The sequence below is a fragment of the Mya arenaria genome, chromosome 12 (assembly GCF_026914265.1).
Source record: "Mya arenaria isolate MELC-2E11 chromosome 12, ASM2691426v1".
In the NCBI taxonomy this organism is placed as follows: Eukaryota; Metazoa; Mollusca; class Bivalvia; order Myida; family Myidae; genus Mya; species Mya arenaria.
The window spans coordinates 16,419,440-16,436,418 of NC_069133.1; the positions used below are offsets into that span (position 1 = coordinate 16,419,440).

At 37.2% G+C, this 16,979-nt stretch overlaps 2 protein-coding genes and 1 long non-coding RNA gene across 3 annotated transcripts; all 3 read left to right on the plus strand.

The window, feature by feature from the left end:
- Window positions 1-93: 93 nt before the first annotated feature.
- On the plus strand, window positions 94-3,172 carry LOC128210498 (zinc finger MYM-type protein 1-like). Its single transcript, XM_052914846.1, has 2 exons — window positions 94-371; window positions 1,114-3,172. Exons 1-2 carry the CDS (start codon window positions 94-96, stop codon window positions 3,170-3,172), a joined length of 2,337 nt encoding a protein of 778 aa, XP_052770806.1.
- A 5,037-nt stretch (window positions 3,173-8,209) lies between these two features.
- On the plus strand, window positions 8,210-9,647 carry LOC128211141 (uncharacterized). Its single transcript, XR_008257218.1, has 3 exons — window positions 8,210-8,256; window positions 8,964-8,987; window positions 9,539-9,647. It is a non-coding gene; the product is annotated as an uncharacterized LOC128211141 (long non-coding RNA).
- A 141-nt stretch (window positions 9,648-9,788) lies between these two features.
- Window positions 9,789-13,239, plus strand: LOC128210499 (uncharacterized). The gene is made up of 6 exons (XM_052914847.1): window positions 9,789-9,793; window positions 9,899-9,983; window positions 10,313-10,427; window positions 10,680-10,850; window positions 11,900-12,063; window positions 13,079-13,239. Exons 1-6 carry the CDS (start codon window positions 9,789-9,791, stop codon window positions 13,175-13,177), a joined length of 639 nt encoding a protein of 212 aa, XP_052770807.1. The 3' UTR covers window positions 13,178-13,239.
- The last annotated feature ends 3,740 nt before the right edge of the window (window positions 13,240-16,979 follow it).

Genomic DNA, 16,979 nt, shown 5'->3' on the forward strand with positions numbered 1-16,979 from the left:
GTCAATATATTTTTAATATTTTATTAATTCATGGCGGTCGTCCTCGGGCTGTTGTAAAAAATGAAAAAAACAAAACCTATGACACTGGACAAAATGTTCAAGCGGATGTTTGAAACCGCGACAGCGACTGCGTGCCCAGAAGCAACCGGCACGGCACCTTCGGAGCATGCAAACAGCATGGACCTAGATCTATCTGCCACAGAATCTGACAGCACCAAACCTGGACAGGCTCAGCCAGTTAAGTCTACCCACAGTGGTCCTTCATATCCTGATATAGCTACTGCGGCAAGTGGAGAACTTGAAGCAAAGTGGAAATGGTCGATATTGAAAGACACATGGACTGACTGCCATATGTTCAACTTTCCCTCAAGGTAGGTTGTGTTGTCTTTTGAATGCAAAAAAATACAATTAAGTGACACGCAGATTTAAAAATCCCCAACTCAAGTAAAAATTTAAAATGCAAATTTCCAGTTTATTTTCAATTATACTTCATTGCAACATGGCATGCTTGTGTAAAACGTTGTTTAACATTTGAGCATACACAATTTCATTGAAGTGTTGTGGGTAAAAACCGAGAAATCTGCCTTTGAATTTATCACTCTAATTTGAGATTTTCCTAAGAAGCTTTATGAATACACCCCCAGTCTGACAGACCTTTAAATCTCGATCACGTCGTCGATATTAGTTAAGTATGTAACATATATGTTTAGTCATGCTTTTTACCCTTAGCCGGGCGGCTACGAAAATTGTCGTCTGCTAAAAATATCGTCTACTTCAATTTTAAATATCGTCCGATTTTCTTCAAATTGTATACCCTTTTTCTAGTATTAAAAAAAACTTGGATCCAGATGAGATACTCGGCGTCTGGTCTGGATTCAAGCTGTTTGAGTAAGCATGAATAGTCGCGAATAGCAGGTACAGGGTTAGGTAAACAAAATAGTGTAGACCCTAGTTGCATTATATTTTAAACATTTATAGGTTATGGTAGTTGCATCAAAAAAGAGCTTTGGTAAATTTATAATACAATTTACCGGACACTTCTTGGTGAAAACTGTTCCTTGATAGAAGTCAGAACCAGGTCAACTAATACATCTTTTGTTTTCTCTTTTGTAGAAGCATCCATGGGAAAATGAGAAAGCTGTCATCAAGCTGGTTGACAGACCACCCCTGGCTCAGATACTCGATTTCTACAGATGCCTTATTCTGCGCCCCCTGTTTCGTATTTGGACGGAAAGATGCGAAGGAGAAAACTTTCATCAGTACACCAGTGAAGGATTGGTCCAACCTAGCCAAGTACGTCAAGAGGCACGAATTAGCAGAGTCAAACCATCACAATGTTACAGCTATGGCGGAACATTTTCTTGATATACAATCAGGTAAGATGGAACCCATCACAAGTTCTGTATCGGACAGTCACAGACGCCTAGTGGAGCAGAACCGCCATATTCTCAGGAAAATTATAGAAGTAATCGTCCTTTGTGGTAAGCAAAATATCGCTATCAGAGGTAATACAGAAGAACGAAGCAATTTTTTAGCCATACTGCATTCAAAGGCAGCAGATGACCCTATCCTAGCACAGCATCTAAATGTTCCAGAAAATCGTAGGGCAACATACACATCGCCCGACATACAGAATGAACTGATCTGTTTGTGTGCTGAGCAGATACAGATCGAAATTGTGCAGGCATGCAATGATGCAGTCTGTTTCGCTCTTATAGCCGATGAGTCGACCGACAAGTCAACAAAAGAACAGGTGTCCGTGTGTCTGCGATTTGTCCAACGTGGAAGCGGTTCCCAGCAATTTAGAGTCCGTGAAGATTTTCTTGGATTTGTTCAAGCAAGTAGAACAACTGGCGAGGTACTTGCAGAACTACTCTTGACCTCTCTTGAAAATCATGGAATCGAAGTAGATAAGATGCGGTCTCAGGCTTATGATGGTGCCGCAAATATGTCTGGAAAGCACAGGGGCGTACAGGCACGAATTCGTCAACGGGTGCCGTCTGCGCTGTATGTACACTGTAGAGCCCACTGCCTCAACCTAGCAGTTATGCATAGCAGCAAGGACCCATGCATAAGGTCAGTGATGACAACTGTGCAAGAGGTAGGGTTTGCATTTGATTATTCGGCCAAAAGACTAAACTTCTTTGTTGATGAACTTGCTGCTGACCAAGACGCACAGGAAAAGCTGAAGAAACGCACCAAACTGAGAACTCTGTGTGAAACTAGGTGGACTAGCCGAGCCGATGCCCTCTCAACGTTCAAGTCAGCATACAGCGTTGTTGTTCATGCCCTTGAACAGCTACAGGAGGATGGCGATGACAAGGCAGGCCAACACTTGGCGTCGATCATGAAGTTTGACTTCATAATCGGACTGGTCGTTGCTGAGCACGTTATGCAAAGTACAGTTCCGTTGTCTTATCTTCTTCAGGCAGTCGACTGCGATTTGCTTGAGGCAACGCGAGAAAGTCAAACCCTCATCCGCCAGTTTCAAAACGAAAGGGCAGACCCTAATGTCTGGGAAGCATTGTTTCAGAGCGCTAAAGATATTGCAGCAGAATTTGAGATTGAACCTTCAATGCCCCGTCTTGCTCAACGCCAACGAAACCGGGCAAACCCACCGGCCAATGATCCACAACAGTATTGGCAGCGAGCTCTCTACTTCCCTTTCTTGGACCATTTGTGTCAAGAACTTAGCGACAGATTGATTGTGGCCGAGGAAAGATTCCGTGCACAGTACTTGATTCCATCCAAGTTGAACCTTTGCACAGACGGAATGGTGGATCTCATTTTTGCGGGGTATTCGGTGGACCTACCTCAGGGAAACCAGTCATTCCATAACGAGGTTAGGCGGTGGAAGGCTAGATGGCAATTGATGGATGAAAATGACAAACCAAGCACATTGGGTGAAACTGTAGCATCAACCAATCCGGATCTTTACAAGGGAGTTTATACAGTACTCACCATTCTTCTGACCATGCCGGCATCATCTGCTACTGCTGAACGGAGCTTTAGCGTTATGCGCAGGGTGAAAACCTACCTGAGGTCGACGATGCGGACAGAGCGCATGACAGGACTTGCCCTGATGCACGTATATCGGGATGTTAACATTGACATTGACCAGGTAGTGTCTAAATTCGCTGGAAGCAAAAGCCGAAGGCTTGACTTTGTTTAATGAATGTGTTCACAAATAAATAAATCAGATGTGAAAAGAGAAATTTGTTTCAGTATTTTAAGGCAATAATACGTTTCCAAAATGCGTCAGATGTCACCATTTACATTCAACAGTTTCAAAAAATTCCGGGGGGGGGGCATGCCCCCAGACCCCCCTAGCACTTCGGCGGCTTCGCCGCGTCGATGGGCGTCCACATTGATTTTGATCCAGCTACGCGCCTGAATATTTATTCTATATAAATAGGTAAAACCAAATAGTGGGTATGAACAGTATCTTAGCGTTATGAATTCAAAGTCATCAACAGGTGATAAGTCAAATACGTTTATCATCTTATAATTAGGTTGTAGGCTGCTAGGCCTGCAGACTTTTATAGGCCGCTAGGCCTGCAGACTTTTATAACCGTATCTCGGAAATCGCATCGGCAGATCGACATAATATTTTTAACTTTTGGCGAATTAATGCGCGCACGGGCGTATCAACCCCAGCGCGGTTAGAACTGCGGTGGTCACTGACCTAATTTACATTTACATACACATCGAACATACCTCGTACTCAATAGCTACGGACTGCGTTCTGCGTATCAATTACCTTGCTATAAATAACGCTGTAATGAGTTCTCAATCTATGTTATGCGGTTAATATAGTTCGAATAAGCTGTGTTTTGCGTAATATAACGCAATTAAATTATACAATAAGCAATCATTTTAATGTCGGCGAGTTACAGAACGCGATATAACAAAAGCACCGCGAAACGGAGCATTATACGCCCGAAGAAGATTCGTCTTGAGGTCCTTTTAATGTAGTGATGATTTGTGTAAAGTTATTTGAAAATCGCTTTATTAGTTACCAAGTTATGGCCCGGACACGGAATTGCAAACGGACGAGTAACAAAGATGTGGCCCGGACACAGAATTGCTAACGCCCCCATAGTGATTCTAGTCTTTGAGGTATGGACCTGGAAATTGCGCGCGACACATCCTTTTAATGTAATGATGCTTTGTATAAAGTTATTTGAAAATGACTTTATTAGTGACCAAGTTGTGGCCCGGAGACGGATTTGCTAACGCACCCCCATGGTGATTCTAGTCTTTGAGGTATGGACCTGGAAATTGCGCGCGACACATCCTTTTAATGTAGTGATGATTTGTATAAAGTTATTTGAAAATCGCTTTATTAGTTACCAAGTTATGGCCCGGACACGGAATTGCTAACGGACGGACAGACGGACAGTCAGACGGACAGACGATGGAGGCCATAACATAATACGACCCTTCGGGCGTATAAAAAGCAGAATCCTATATACCTGTGTTTCGATTTTGCTTCGGCCGAGGACCGATAATATCTACATGTACAGTGTATAGTTTAGAATAGAATGTGGGTCATCGTATTCGGACAGGTGTACTCCCCGGAAATAAACTTTGCGAAGTCGTCAAAACCCGGAAAATATGGATCATATTATGATGCAATTAAATGCTAATTAAGCGTTACATATGAATTCATAATGTTTTAAATGAATGCTTCATTTTATCCTACAATCAATTTCGGGGGGATTTAGTTATTTCAGGAGTCTATTTTCTATGTTTTAAATTTCTTGACATTTTTTATTAAGATTGTTAGTTTAAACTTGTGTTTGTAAAATGTATGTCGTATAAACCATTATTTTGTGTAAATACATACTAACAACCTTTTAACCATTAATACATGAATATTATACACTTTTACTACTCAAATTAAATGGCGTAAAACGTTGACAGGCTATCGACCTGCTACAATTTGTATCATAGTCATGTAATGCCGAACGGAAAGTATGTGAATATTTCTCAGTTTGTCTCAGTAATTTCAGTCCAATATTTTGAGCATGTAGTATGATGCATATGCATATTTATTTATTTTTAAACTGATAAATCTGTTCATATAAATCTGTTCATTTATGTCCACGAGTGATATACGTTGAGCGCATAATTAAGATACATGTATGTGTACATCAAACACACAGGATATAAATAGTATGTGGGTGATTCAAGCCAGAGGTATTTGGCGTTGTAGAGAGAAAGCTTAAACATAAATCTAAATAATATGTCCAATGCATTTTGTTGGGATGCATTTGGTTTAGCTAAGATACACTGGTAGTAAATTAAATACGCCTAAGTAAATTTTGAAGTGTAGAGTAGACTCTACTAAATTTTCCTTCATGCCTTTTCCGTGGCAGTGCATTGTTCATGAAACCAAAGCTCCAGATATGGGTTTAATATGGTATTGAGAATTACTCCATACCTCATAAGTAACTATTTGGCGTAGTCCACATTTCAAGTGACTTATACTGCATGATCTCATTGAGAATCAACTTTAAACTCTAAAAGTGTCCGCGAAGGAAATTATGAGCGAGCATATACTATCTTTAAATAATTATGTTTTACAATTACATGACTATACTCACAAAACGTTGCAGACCGAAAGCCATTCAACGCTTTCAGCGCTTTGATCAAAGAATTGAGACTGGTCGTTACGGGAGAAATCGAGAAGAAAGACATGATCGATTATGTGTATTTTGTGATAGCAGAGACCTTGAAGATGAGTTTCATTTCATTTTCAAGTACGATATCTATAAAAACTTAAGATAAAAAAAGATATATAGGTCATTAATACTGGCAGAATCACTGTTATGTTAAAGCTGCACTCACACAGATTGAACGTTTTGACAACTTTATTATATTTTATCTTGGAACGAGCCATTTTTCAGTAAAATAAGACTGCTGACAAAAAATCAGACCGCATATTTTTTATATTTAAGTTCAAAAATGGATGTTTAATGCATTTTTCTTAAAGTTAGTAATTGTTTAGGCCATAAAACATCAATTTTCGAACGGAAATATGAAAATCTACGATCTGATTTTTAGTCAGCCATCTTATATCATTGTTTCGCAGATATTGACGCAAAAATTTGCTCTTTTAAAAAATAAAAAAATAAAAAGTTGTAAAAATGGTAAATCTGTGAGAGTGCAGTTTTAAGCTGATAGAACATAGTAAAACAGGGCAAGCAATGTAATTAGATTAACTTGAAGCATGATTTCTAGATGAAACTACTGTGTGCGTGCGTGCGTGCGTGCGTGGCAGCGTGCGTTCGTGCGTGCGTGCGTGTGTGTATGTGTGTATAATGTTAAAATGAGTGATATTTAAAAAAACAACAACATAAAACACAGTTTCTGGTCATCGCCTACGTTTTTTTATATGAATTTTCTTAAATTGTTTTGATTGTTTTGACACTATCGTAAAACGACATGTTTTAAATACCTATTAATTAAGAGTAAAAACAATTTTGTCACGATTTTTTCGGATAGATTTCTCATCGGCGTTAGCCTTCTATACCCGCAGTGGCCGAATGAAGACGGAAAGAATCCGCAATGCATCATCACCTTGAGACACATAATTTAACAATCGTAACAACTCGACCATATCCGGCAAGCATCGAGATAGACAATTCTGTTGGATAATGGCCGAGGTTTTCCGATTGATAATTCAAAATTAACCAGTTTAAGTAAGGCTATCGTCTTTAGTGAAATTTTCTTGTTTTAATAAGAATAAGATATGTTTTCCATGTAGAAAATTATCCTAATTAAGTTCCGATGTAATTAAGTGCGGTATAATATAAGTAGAACAGACCACTTCGTACCTAACCACAACCATTGAATATGGACCTCTTCAGCCTTCGCATTCGGTCCCTTCAATGTTTGTGGGCTTACTGGTCTGTCACTATTATGCAAGGAGGCCCTTAGCGGTCTGTACTATTTCTTAAAGGGACTAGACACCAGATGGTCCCAAAATCGGCAAATGCAGTATTTCCTCAAAATAAGTATAGATGTGTCAATATGAGTTAGTATGATGCCGATAATACATCATTTTACATGCTTAAAGAACACTGATTTTGTCGCTGTCTTAGCTGAGTTTACCTGTTTAAAAATAATGCAAGATGGTTTCCCAGTATATGGTGTGTATATTTAGCATGAGAAAGTCATGTGATTAGTGCAGGTAAATGTACCGACGCTGTTTTTAACTTTGGCAGGATTTACGTGGTCGACAGACCCAGTAAATTTCGAATTGTAAAATAAATACGCGAGAAAAATGCGAAAGATACAGGTGTCGTAAGCGATGTGAAACATCAGTAAGTAAGATGCAATGAGTTGTATACAACGGTATCAATTGTATGTAAGAGTTTGACTATTTTCTTTTTTCTTGCAATGGTATCGTCTGGTTTCTAGTCCCTTTAATAAATATCCAGATCAGGCTTACTCATAAACTCCTGGCTTATCATGCGAATTTCTGCCTCAAGGCAGTTTTGTGACATATATAAAGACAGAAATATAACGGGAATTATAAATTATAATCTTAAAGGCATAGTTTAATCCTTCTATAAGTGATCCCCCGCCCCCGACCCCACGCCCCCGCCCCCCCCCCCCCCCCCCCCCAAAAAAAAAGAAAAAGAAAAAAAAGATGTATATTGTGTATTGTACACAACCTCTGTGTTCTGGTCTCAATCTAATTGCCCAATTGTCTTATCAGAATATCCTGCTGTGCAGTTGTGGAGGTTTTATTATAAAAATGGACCCTATATCGCCCTGAGCCAATAAACAAATAAACAGGAAATTGGCCCCTTCTGTGACATCAGTGCAATTAGCAGGAAATACACAGCAGGGAATTGTCATGCCAAACATTCCTTAAACTTAAACTAGGCCTTTAACATCACCTTATTAATGTAATGTTCCATTTGTTTTCAGAAACTAGGACGGTCTAGCGTCAGGAAGTGCTGACTAAATGCGGAATCTATAGTCAAGGACGAACCATGAACCATGATCTAGTTCACTCGGCAATTATTTCAAAAAACAAAAGTAAGATGTTAACCAAAATGCAGGTCATAATATATACCTACGTCCTCAGATATTAAGGAATTTCGCCACGAACAATATAAATACGCTCGCAATATTAGCAGTGCATACAGTGTAGTATGCAGATATCAGATATGTGGACAATAGCTGTACTGGTGATTGCTGCCTTTTCAACCAGCCAAGGATTCATATTTGGCCGCGACCGTAAGACAATTTAAATTAATTTTAGAAACATATACACATGTTTATTAATTTCAAAGAAGACACCGTTTAATTATCAACGAACCATAGTAATTTCGAACTTAACACGTATAATGTACGAGATCCATTAAAAAACATAGGGACTGTACATGCTTATAGAAGTATGTTAGGGTTCATTTTGGCGTACTACAGAAAATGGAGAGAGCGTAGCGAGACCGCAAAAATGAACTCTAAATACTTCTTTGGTGTTCGCACTAAGTTGACTCACTATTTAATATAGCTCCGCCTTTGTGTAGTCACGTGGTATTTTGCGCGAAAGTTAAACCGTCCAGACGCTAGTTTCATTTAATGGGTGGGGGCGACGGTAAACTGACGGGGCTTTGTGAATATTTAATAAAAGCAAATAAAAAGGACTGATGTTTGTGCAAAAAAATGGAAATCACAGAAATGTGAACGTTTATAGTAATTTTTGTTTAAAAATTACCAAAATTTTGATATTTATTTTATTAGAATTATTAGGTGAATTTTCGGCAGTTTTCTAAGCAGTTCAGACATGTTCTACGTATAGTGAGTTACTCTGATGGCTAAATCAGCTGATTATAAGACAACATTTAAACAAAATAATGTCAAAACTCTTAATATTTGAATATCAATTAATTCAGTATTAAAAAAACTTTATTAACTAATTAATTTGTGTATGTTTTTTTCAGAATCCAAATGGAATGGTCTCAAAGGTAAATTTGTTTTGATCATTAAAGTCAAATTCGTTTTATTCTTATAATGGATGAATGAATACGTCTCTTTATGCATTAATCTGTTTTCCAACTTTAATATGAAATATTATATATTGTATCAATATTTATATTACGGTGGATCGGCGTCACATCAATTGTAGGCCCGACAAGCCACAGCGACTGTTTGTGCACCAGTCAATTGTAACCCCCCCCCCCCCCCCCCCCCCCCCAGGTCCGGGGGTATACTGGGGATAGCCGGGGAAATGGGCCGTGTTTTTACCTTCCAGGTGGCCCCGCAGTGCCGATTGAATGCGGTGGTTTTGTCTTCGCACCAAATATAGCGGGGAATGGGCCTTACCTAGAGTCCCTGAGTGCGGGGGCAATTGGCAGGGGTTTCACCAACAGTTCGTCCCCGCTGGGCGGGGATTTTACCCGGGCTTGGCTGGACCGAAAGTCAAAGTCCCCGTTTTTCCCCGGACCTGGGGGGGCCGTGGTTACAATTGACTGGTGCATAATGTATATGTATGTATTTATATATGTATTTTTTTCAGTAACATGGGGTGTTAATCCGTTGTCGTCGTTCAAAAGTATGCCGCGAACAAAACAAGATGCTTTACACCAGGGTTGGGTAAAAAAGGATGCTGGCGCTGGTTGCCAAGGTAACTACTTGATTTAGCTTTAGTTTTGACATAACTAAGTTGTGTGTCATGAAAACATTATGGAGAATTAACGAAAGAAAACACCACACAACACCATCAGACATAAAACACATATAACATAAAATAGCATTATAATTTTATGATGACGTTACCGCCTTCGATACAGAGTTCACTGGAGCAGGTTATTTCCATTTTAAAAAAGGGTTAAATCTCGACCTCTTTCATAACTTTTACTTCAGGCACACATTTCAGCGGAGAGCGATTCTGGAAGGACAACGACTTGGGTGTGATCCTATTGTTTGACGTCAATGGTATCATTGCTGGCATACAGTCCGCAGTGAGTGTGGTTTAATGCATAATGCTTATAACACAATTATAATAAGTTATATCTAGGTAATGCGTTACATTCATGATAAAAGTAAGATTTTTAATTGGTTAAAATTGGTTAATCAAGGTAGCTAGACTTTTTTCGATTTTTTTTTTTAATTTAGCAGGTCTTAATGAAATTAATGCAGCCATTGCGTAATCAATCTGGAGTAATAAAGTAAAATTAGCATGGCAAAGTCCATAATATTTAATCATTAAGATATGTTACATTGTATTTACCTTTATTGGGTATTTTAGGCACATGTATGTAAATCGTTATTTAGATGTTATTTTTTTCAGTTTGATAAAAACACCAATCCGAATCAGAATAATTATCCGGCACCGCAGATGCAGAATCACCCATTGGTAGAAGAGGGCGGGAATTACCATAGCACCGCATACTTCATTCCATCAGGTAGAAACATATGATAAAACGGCTAATAGTTAATATGTGTAGCATATAATAGCATGGATATGTGAAACGTTCTAAAGTAACACATACACGCATATGATTATACAGCATCACGAATTCCTAGTGTGAAATATGGGGATCTTTAAACTCTGAACCCATAAAACAAGTGCAGAATGATCACGGTTTAAGAGAGGTTCATCGAGATAAAACAAGTACGTGAAGACTCCTTTCCGACAACTAACAATCTATTTCCAGACACAATATGTACTACGGGACGCACGTCCGCGGAATTTCACCAAATAGGCACCGGTAGAGGCTTATGGATACAGAACGGAACCGACCCAAGCAGCACCGCGATGATCCCAACGACTATCGAAGAGGCCCGAGCCAGTGAATGGACAGAGGGGGAATGTTTCATTTCCATGGGTCAGTTTCATTTTAATTATACATCGTCTATAGCAAAGAATTTGTTAAATATTATATTATCATCACATGTGGGTGTCGAAGGCCAAATATTTCAACATTTGAAAAGTTCATTTTCTTGCTTATGTTTAGGTTCAGTCTCTTGCAAGGGAAAATCATATAAACCTTTGTTCACGTTTTACTATGTTGAGGAGTTGCGCAAATTTCACGAAGAAAGACTCTTTCTGATTATAGCTTTTGATTTAAAAAAGCTATTGAAAAAATAGTGCAACAATGCAAAAGCATGTATCTTTCTTAAAGCTGCACTCTCACAGATTTACCATTTTTACAACTTTTTTATTTTTTGTCTTGTAAAGAGCAAATTTTTGCGTAAATATCTGCAAACCAATGATATGAAATTGCTGACAAAAAATCAAATCGTAGATTTTCATATTACCGTCCGAAAATTAATGCTTTTTGGCTTAAACCGTTACTAACGGTTTAAGAAAAATGCATAAAACATCATTTTTTTAACTTCAATATAAAAATCTGCGATCCAATGTTTTGTCAACAGTCTTATATAACTGGTTTCCATGAATTTTCGCAAAAATTAGCTCGTTCCTCGACTAAAAATAAAAAAGTTGTTAAAACGTTAAAACTGTGAGAGTGCAGCTTGAAAGTATCAGCAATCCTCACACACATACGCGACAGTGTTGATTAGATAGCTTCGAGCAGATGAGTACATGATTTATTCCTTTTTGTTGAAACACCTCTACACTTAACACTTCTAACAAAATGGTATCAATATCTTACTTTGAAAACTGTGTTCAACTCTCAAACACCTGAAGGTTTACGGAACGACACATTTAATATGCTTGTGAAAGACACAACCTAAGCGTGTGTGAATTTAATATTCTTACTTAAAAAAACAAAAACTTGACATTTGGAAAGTTCTTTTTTGTCCTCAGTCAAACAATCTTTTGCATTGTGGTGATACCTTAAATCGTCACCTCTTGAAATTTTCTATATTTGCAGTACGTAGAATTTCTTTGTTACATTTGTTTATATTCCAGGAAAACATTTCTGGTACAAGCTTAGCAAGGACATGGACTGTAATGACTTCTTCCCCATGTTTCTGCTATACAATGGCGGCGTTCTCAACGGATTTGGCTGGGGTTATTTGATTAACATTGAAGCCTCCAAACGCCTTGAACATCCCCCACCGTCAACATATCCGGTAACATTGCTCTTGATTAAGCATGGTTTATTTGTTAACATACAAAGTACATCCTATAATTTATATCATATGGAATAAGGATGAAAAAGAAAACTTTTCATTTGCGTTTTCGTGTTGTTTAAGGTCATTCCACAGTACAGATTTTGTTTTTTTAATGACCAAAACATAAATCATTTTAAATGTTCATGTTTAATGTAGTTTTGTGATCCGATATTCAGCAAGCATAATGTATATATCCCATGCAAAATGTGAAGGCGTAATAAAAGGTTAAGCATTTTTAACGAAATAAATTTCTACAGAATTTGGCTCAAATAGCCAATTTCAAAAATGTTTCTACAAAAGGAATATGTTTTTTGTGTCAACTCCATAATTTTCTAAATATTTCAACGATTGTGAAGCAATTCATAACAACATTAAATTAATCACTCTCGTTTGTACGATGACACGCATGAGTGTGTTTTGTGTCCTGGGGGAAACCGGAGTACCCGGAGAAAACCCACTTGTCCGGCTTGATTACCACAAACCAAATGCCCAGGCACCCATGTCAGGAATCGAACCCGGGCACCTTAATGAAAAGCGAGTGCTTTGACCAGTGCAATAGCTGGACAGCATTTGCCTTTGTAATAGATTTGTCATCAATATATGTAGATTTCAACGATTTTATAACGACATGTAATCATATAAATTTGTGAATATCTTTTAGCAAATTTACGTTTTAATATGTAAAAACAAATACTGCGCCTACCACCAGAGAAAAGGAAATTATATACACGAGCGTGTGTAGTAGGTGAAGTAACGTTTTTATTATGTTGGCAAGGACAACGTTCAATAACTAATATGCGGTATAAGTGAATATTGTCGTTATCCATACGCACGCTAGTTATTGAATGGTTAAGATCCGCCTACTTGTTTATTTTCCGATATGGCAGTTAATGTATAGACAAACAATGAAACACTCCCAAACATTGTACAAATATATATTATTATATATCACAATTTCAATTATATACTACAGCAATTCATGAAGGAGGTGCCAACATGTCTGGGGACCGCCGGAACCCTGACCACGCTGCATATCTACCTCACAGACAGCATCATCGCTGACACATGCTAACATTGCAACAATATTGTTATTCCACTGTATTAATATACTGCATTAAAATATGGTGTTATGTGTTTACGTGTGTTGTAATAAACAGTGTTAAAAAAAGAATACAATCAACCTTCTTTACTGCATTGTTTCCAAATACTATAGCAAAATGGTGAGATCATTATGGACATTAAAGTTAACAAGTCACTATAGAACTTAACACCACCTCTTTTTGACATTTTGAACAATATTTATTTCAAAATACTTTTTTTTAATTCGAGACATTTAAAGTTTGAGCACAATCAAAGGATTAACTAGTATGAAAATAATACATGGGGAGTAGACGATTACTGTATGAACAAAACTAAAGAAACACGACAGAATAGGGAAGGAAGCTTTGTAGCTTATGTTATGTATATCTTCTGTTGATCTTATATACCACACCCATGAATGTTCTTGATTACCAGAAAACCTCATAATCTTTAATTTCAAAAATTATGAAATTCTCATTTGAGCATATGCTCCTACAGAACAACATTTGACAGCAAACTAATAATCAATTGTTTGTTATCAATATAATTTCTACGTGACAAAATAGTGCAGTGTCTGGATTGAGTAAGTATGCGCATGTATGTGAGTTATGGGGATCGTGATATTCGGAAACAGTTGAAACATATTGCTGACCGGTCAATGATAAGACGAGTACCATATTCACGACTTGTTATCTGTGCCACTGGACATTGTACTTTTTCATTTCACTCACAAAACCTGAATATTACCGCGGATGTTGTATTCGACATTGAAAGTTTTCTCCAAACAAGTTGTATAAAGAAGATAGCCAAAACAAATCGGATCCCGCTATCTACAACAAATGTATTGTGTCAAAACTTTAGCAAAAATGAGTCGAAATACATAGTCCAATTTTCTTTTTATGCTTCAAGGTAGTCTAAGACGAATCAAATGCGGATTATTTCGTTCCAATGAAAAACTTGGTCATGTTCATTGTGCACTATATCCAGTATTCGACATAACTTTCCATTTCGACAAACAGTTTCTGTCTATATGGAGTTTCGTTTAGAATCAATCTCTATATAAAGTTGTCGTTGATGACGTCATTCATATTTGAAGTCATTCATATATTGTAAATGTGGGCAGTAGTTTACCAAATATTTTTTTCAATCTGATTGATCTGATTCAGGTTAGAATATTACAAGAGTTAAAGAATTAGAAATTCCCTAAAGTTTCAGGTTGTATAAGTTGTCCGATGACACCTGTAAATATAACTATTATAAGTTATCGTGAAACTATATAATCGCAAAATAAATTTAACGTACGTTGTACGTTTCTATGATTATTATACACGTACAATTGCTGACAAAAGATCAAATCGAAGATTTTCATATTTCCATTCGAAAAATAATGTTTTAAGGCTTAAACCTTTACTAACGGTTTAAGAAAAATGCATAAAACATCAATTTTTGAACTTAAATATAAACATTTACGATCTAGTTTCCGGCATGTATTTCCGCAAAAAATTGGCCCGTTCCAAGACAAAAAATAAAAAAGTCAAAACGTTCAATCTGTGAGAGTGTAGCTTTAAGATGATTATAAATGACTGTACAATTATTTTAATCTTAAAGACATAAAAATATCACGGAACTAAACTTTTCCCAGATACAACGCATATAAGTTTGAACCCCTGATTTCTTCGACGAATCATGACATGATATGTTGCTATAGAAAACAATTTTAAATTTGTGTGCCGGTCTTCTGTTCTTTTTTAGGGAAGAATCTAACGTCTTCTTAGCAAGGGAAACTACGCTGAACGTGTCGGAGCCGGTGCCCAGGTGATCTTGACTTCCGTCCTCGAGAACTTTCCCGCTGAGGTTCTAGAATTTGCAGGCAGCACCAAAAAGCCTAAAAACTATGAAATACATTATGACATATATAGGCAACAAGTAGTCCTGAAATCAATGACATTATTGTGGAAAATAATATTTGACGTTGTGTATCTTATCACGTTAAATGCATTTTTACTCTGTACCGCAACTTGATAATCAAATATATAGAGGATATTAAGATAGGACGCTTTTCTGGTGACCAGTATCACGTAGGTCGAGACGGATACATGTTTACTCACCGAACGAGACATGATACAGGTCACCAGAAAATCGTTTTATCGTAATATTCCATTTCTTATATATCTTCATATTTAATTGTTCCTTTTTATTTTTCGGTTTCAATCTGATTTAAATTTACCGCCATCTGTCAAATGCGCGTATGCATTCGAATGTGTTACGTAGTTTTGTGTAATGAAGTCAAGGGAGGCAACTACAGTGAAACGAAGTCAGAAGTTACAGAATTCACTTTATTGAGCAAAATAAGAACAAAATATTTTATGTTCTAGCAAAATTAACAAATTGCTAATACAAAATGAATTATTAAATGTCACAACACAAAAAACAACAACAAAAAACGAGACTTATTTTTCGAGTATACACTTATCGTCATTTCCTGTAGACGCAACGCGGCCATTTTTAACAAAGTAAATGTTCGTGGAATTTTTTTGACAATCATAATAAGCAGAATTAAGGGAAGTTCGTGAGTCAATCGCTATTTCTATCGATGAGGCGAATTCGCCTTCTTCTTTGTATTGACGAGCTGCTCATATTTATGTAAATAAACAGGGATAATGCAACAATTTATGAACTTCGAAATGGCAAACGACTGGTTCACTGCACATGCAGCAGTTACTTTGACAGGACCCACCCTATGGCCACCCCCCTTTAAAAAAAACCTGGAAGGGAATCGGGAATAATTTCTGCATGTGTGTAGGTTGTTACCGTTTGTGTTATAGCCTGCGATAGTTTGCATGCACTGTCATTGGTTAAATTTGACGAAACGAGCGATTTTATGTCGAAAACACAGATTCCGAGGGTGATTATGAATTCCCTAGGGCTTTCAAGACGTTTGGGCTAAAAATTTCTATTTTGTTGGTAAAATCATATCGAAGTTGTACATATTCTGAAACTTTATTATGGTCTGTGACAGAGACATGTTATTTGGAGACAATTTGATTGAAAAATAAGTTAGTTACGTGCTTTTCAAAAACTCCACCCTACGTACGAGGGCCTTTACATGTCAACCTTTACTATAATATTATAATAGTAAATATTGGGGGAAAAAAATAGTGGAATTTATGGTTGATATTTATGTTTTTATGATAAATGATCATGTTCCAATCATTTTTGGTCTTGAAAAAAAATAATTTACTAATTTTTTTTTAGAGGGGGCTGGCCAAAGGGGGGGTCCTGTCAACGTATCTGCTGTCTGTGATTCACTGAAGTAGCTGTCTAGATAGATTGGAAGTGTTCTCTGCTTCGTGCTTATCCTCATGGTTCTTTAAGAACATGAGAACCATGTTCCTGAATATTTACATGCTTCTGGAGCGTGAGTAAATTTATATAATTGAATGTATATAAAAGTTGACAGGTTTAACCAATTTTTTGTTTCGCTGTTTTTAGCAACACGAAAATAGTTCCGAAATTACACACGGTACTCGCATGATACGGAATCAGACAGCGACAGTATCACAATACGGATTTTTCAATACGGCATGCTGTATTTTCACAGTTGGATATGAAAAAGGAATTTGATAGGCATATAATTAAGTTCGATATTTTATCACAGTCTACATAAAAAGGAATTTATCTTCAATTTCAGTGGTATAAAAAACTTAGCAATATCTTTCTTTGATACACCGGCCTTTACCAATGTTTTGTTGTCCATTATTTTAAGCCGATGTTGTTTACACGCCCCTTGAATA

What these genes read in the sequence shown, in the direction of transcription:
- LOC128210499 (XM_052914847.1), top strand. An exon ending in TTGCTGGCATACAGTCCGCA is followed by an intron (nt 9,984 to 10,312) that starts GTGAGTGTGGTT and finishes TATTTTTTTCAG; the next exon opens with TTTGATAAAAACACCAATCC. An exon ending in CGCATACTTCATTCCATCAG is followed by an intron (nt 10,428 to 10,679) that starts GTAGAAACATAT and finishes ATCTATTTCCAG; the next exon opens with ACACAATATGTACTACGGGA.
- LOC128210498 (XM_052914846.1), top strand. Translation starts at nt 94, where the DNA reads ATGTTCAAGCGGATGTTTGAAACCGCGACAGCGACTGCGTGCCCAGAA. An exon ending in ATGTTCAACTTTCCCTCAAG is followed by an intron (nt 372 to 1,113) that starts GTAGGTTGTGTT and finishes TCTCTTTTGTAG; the next exon opens with AAGCATCCATGGGAAAATGA.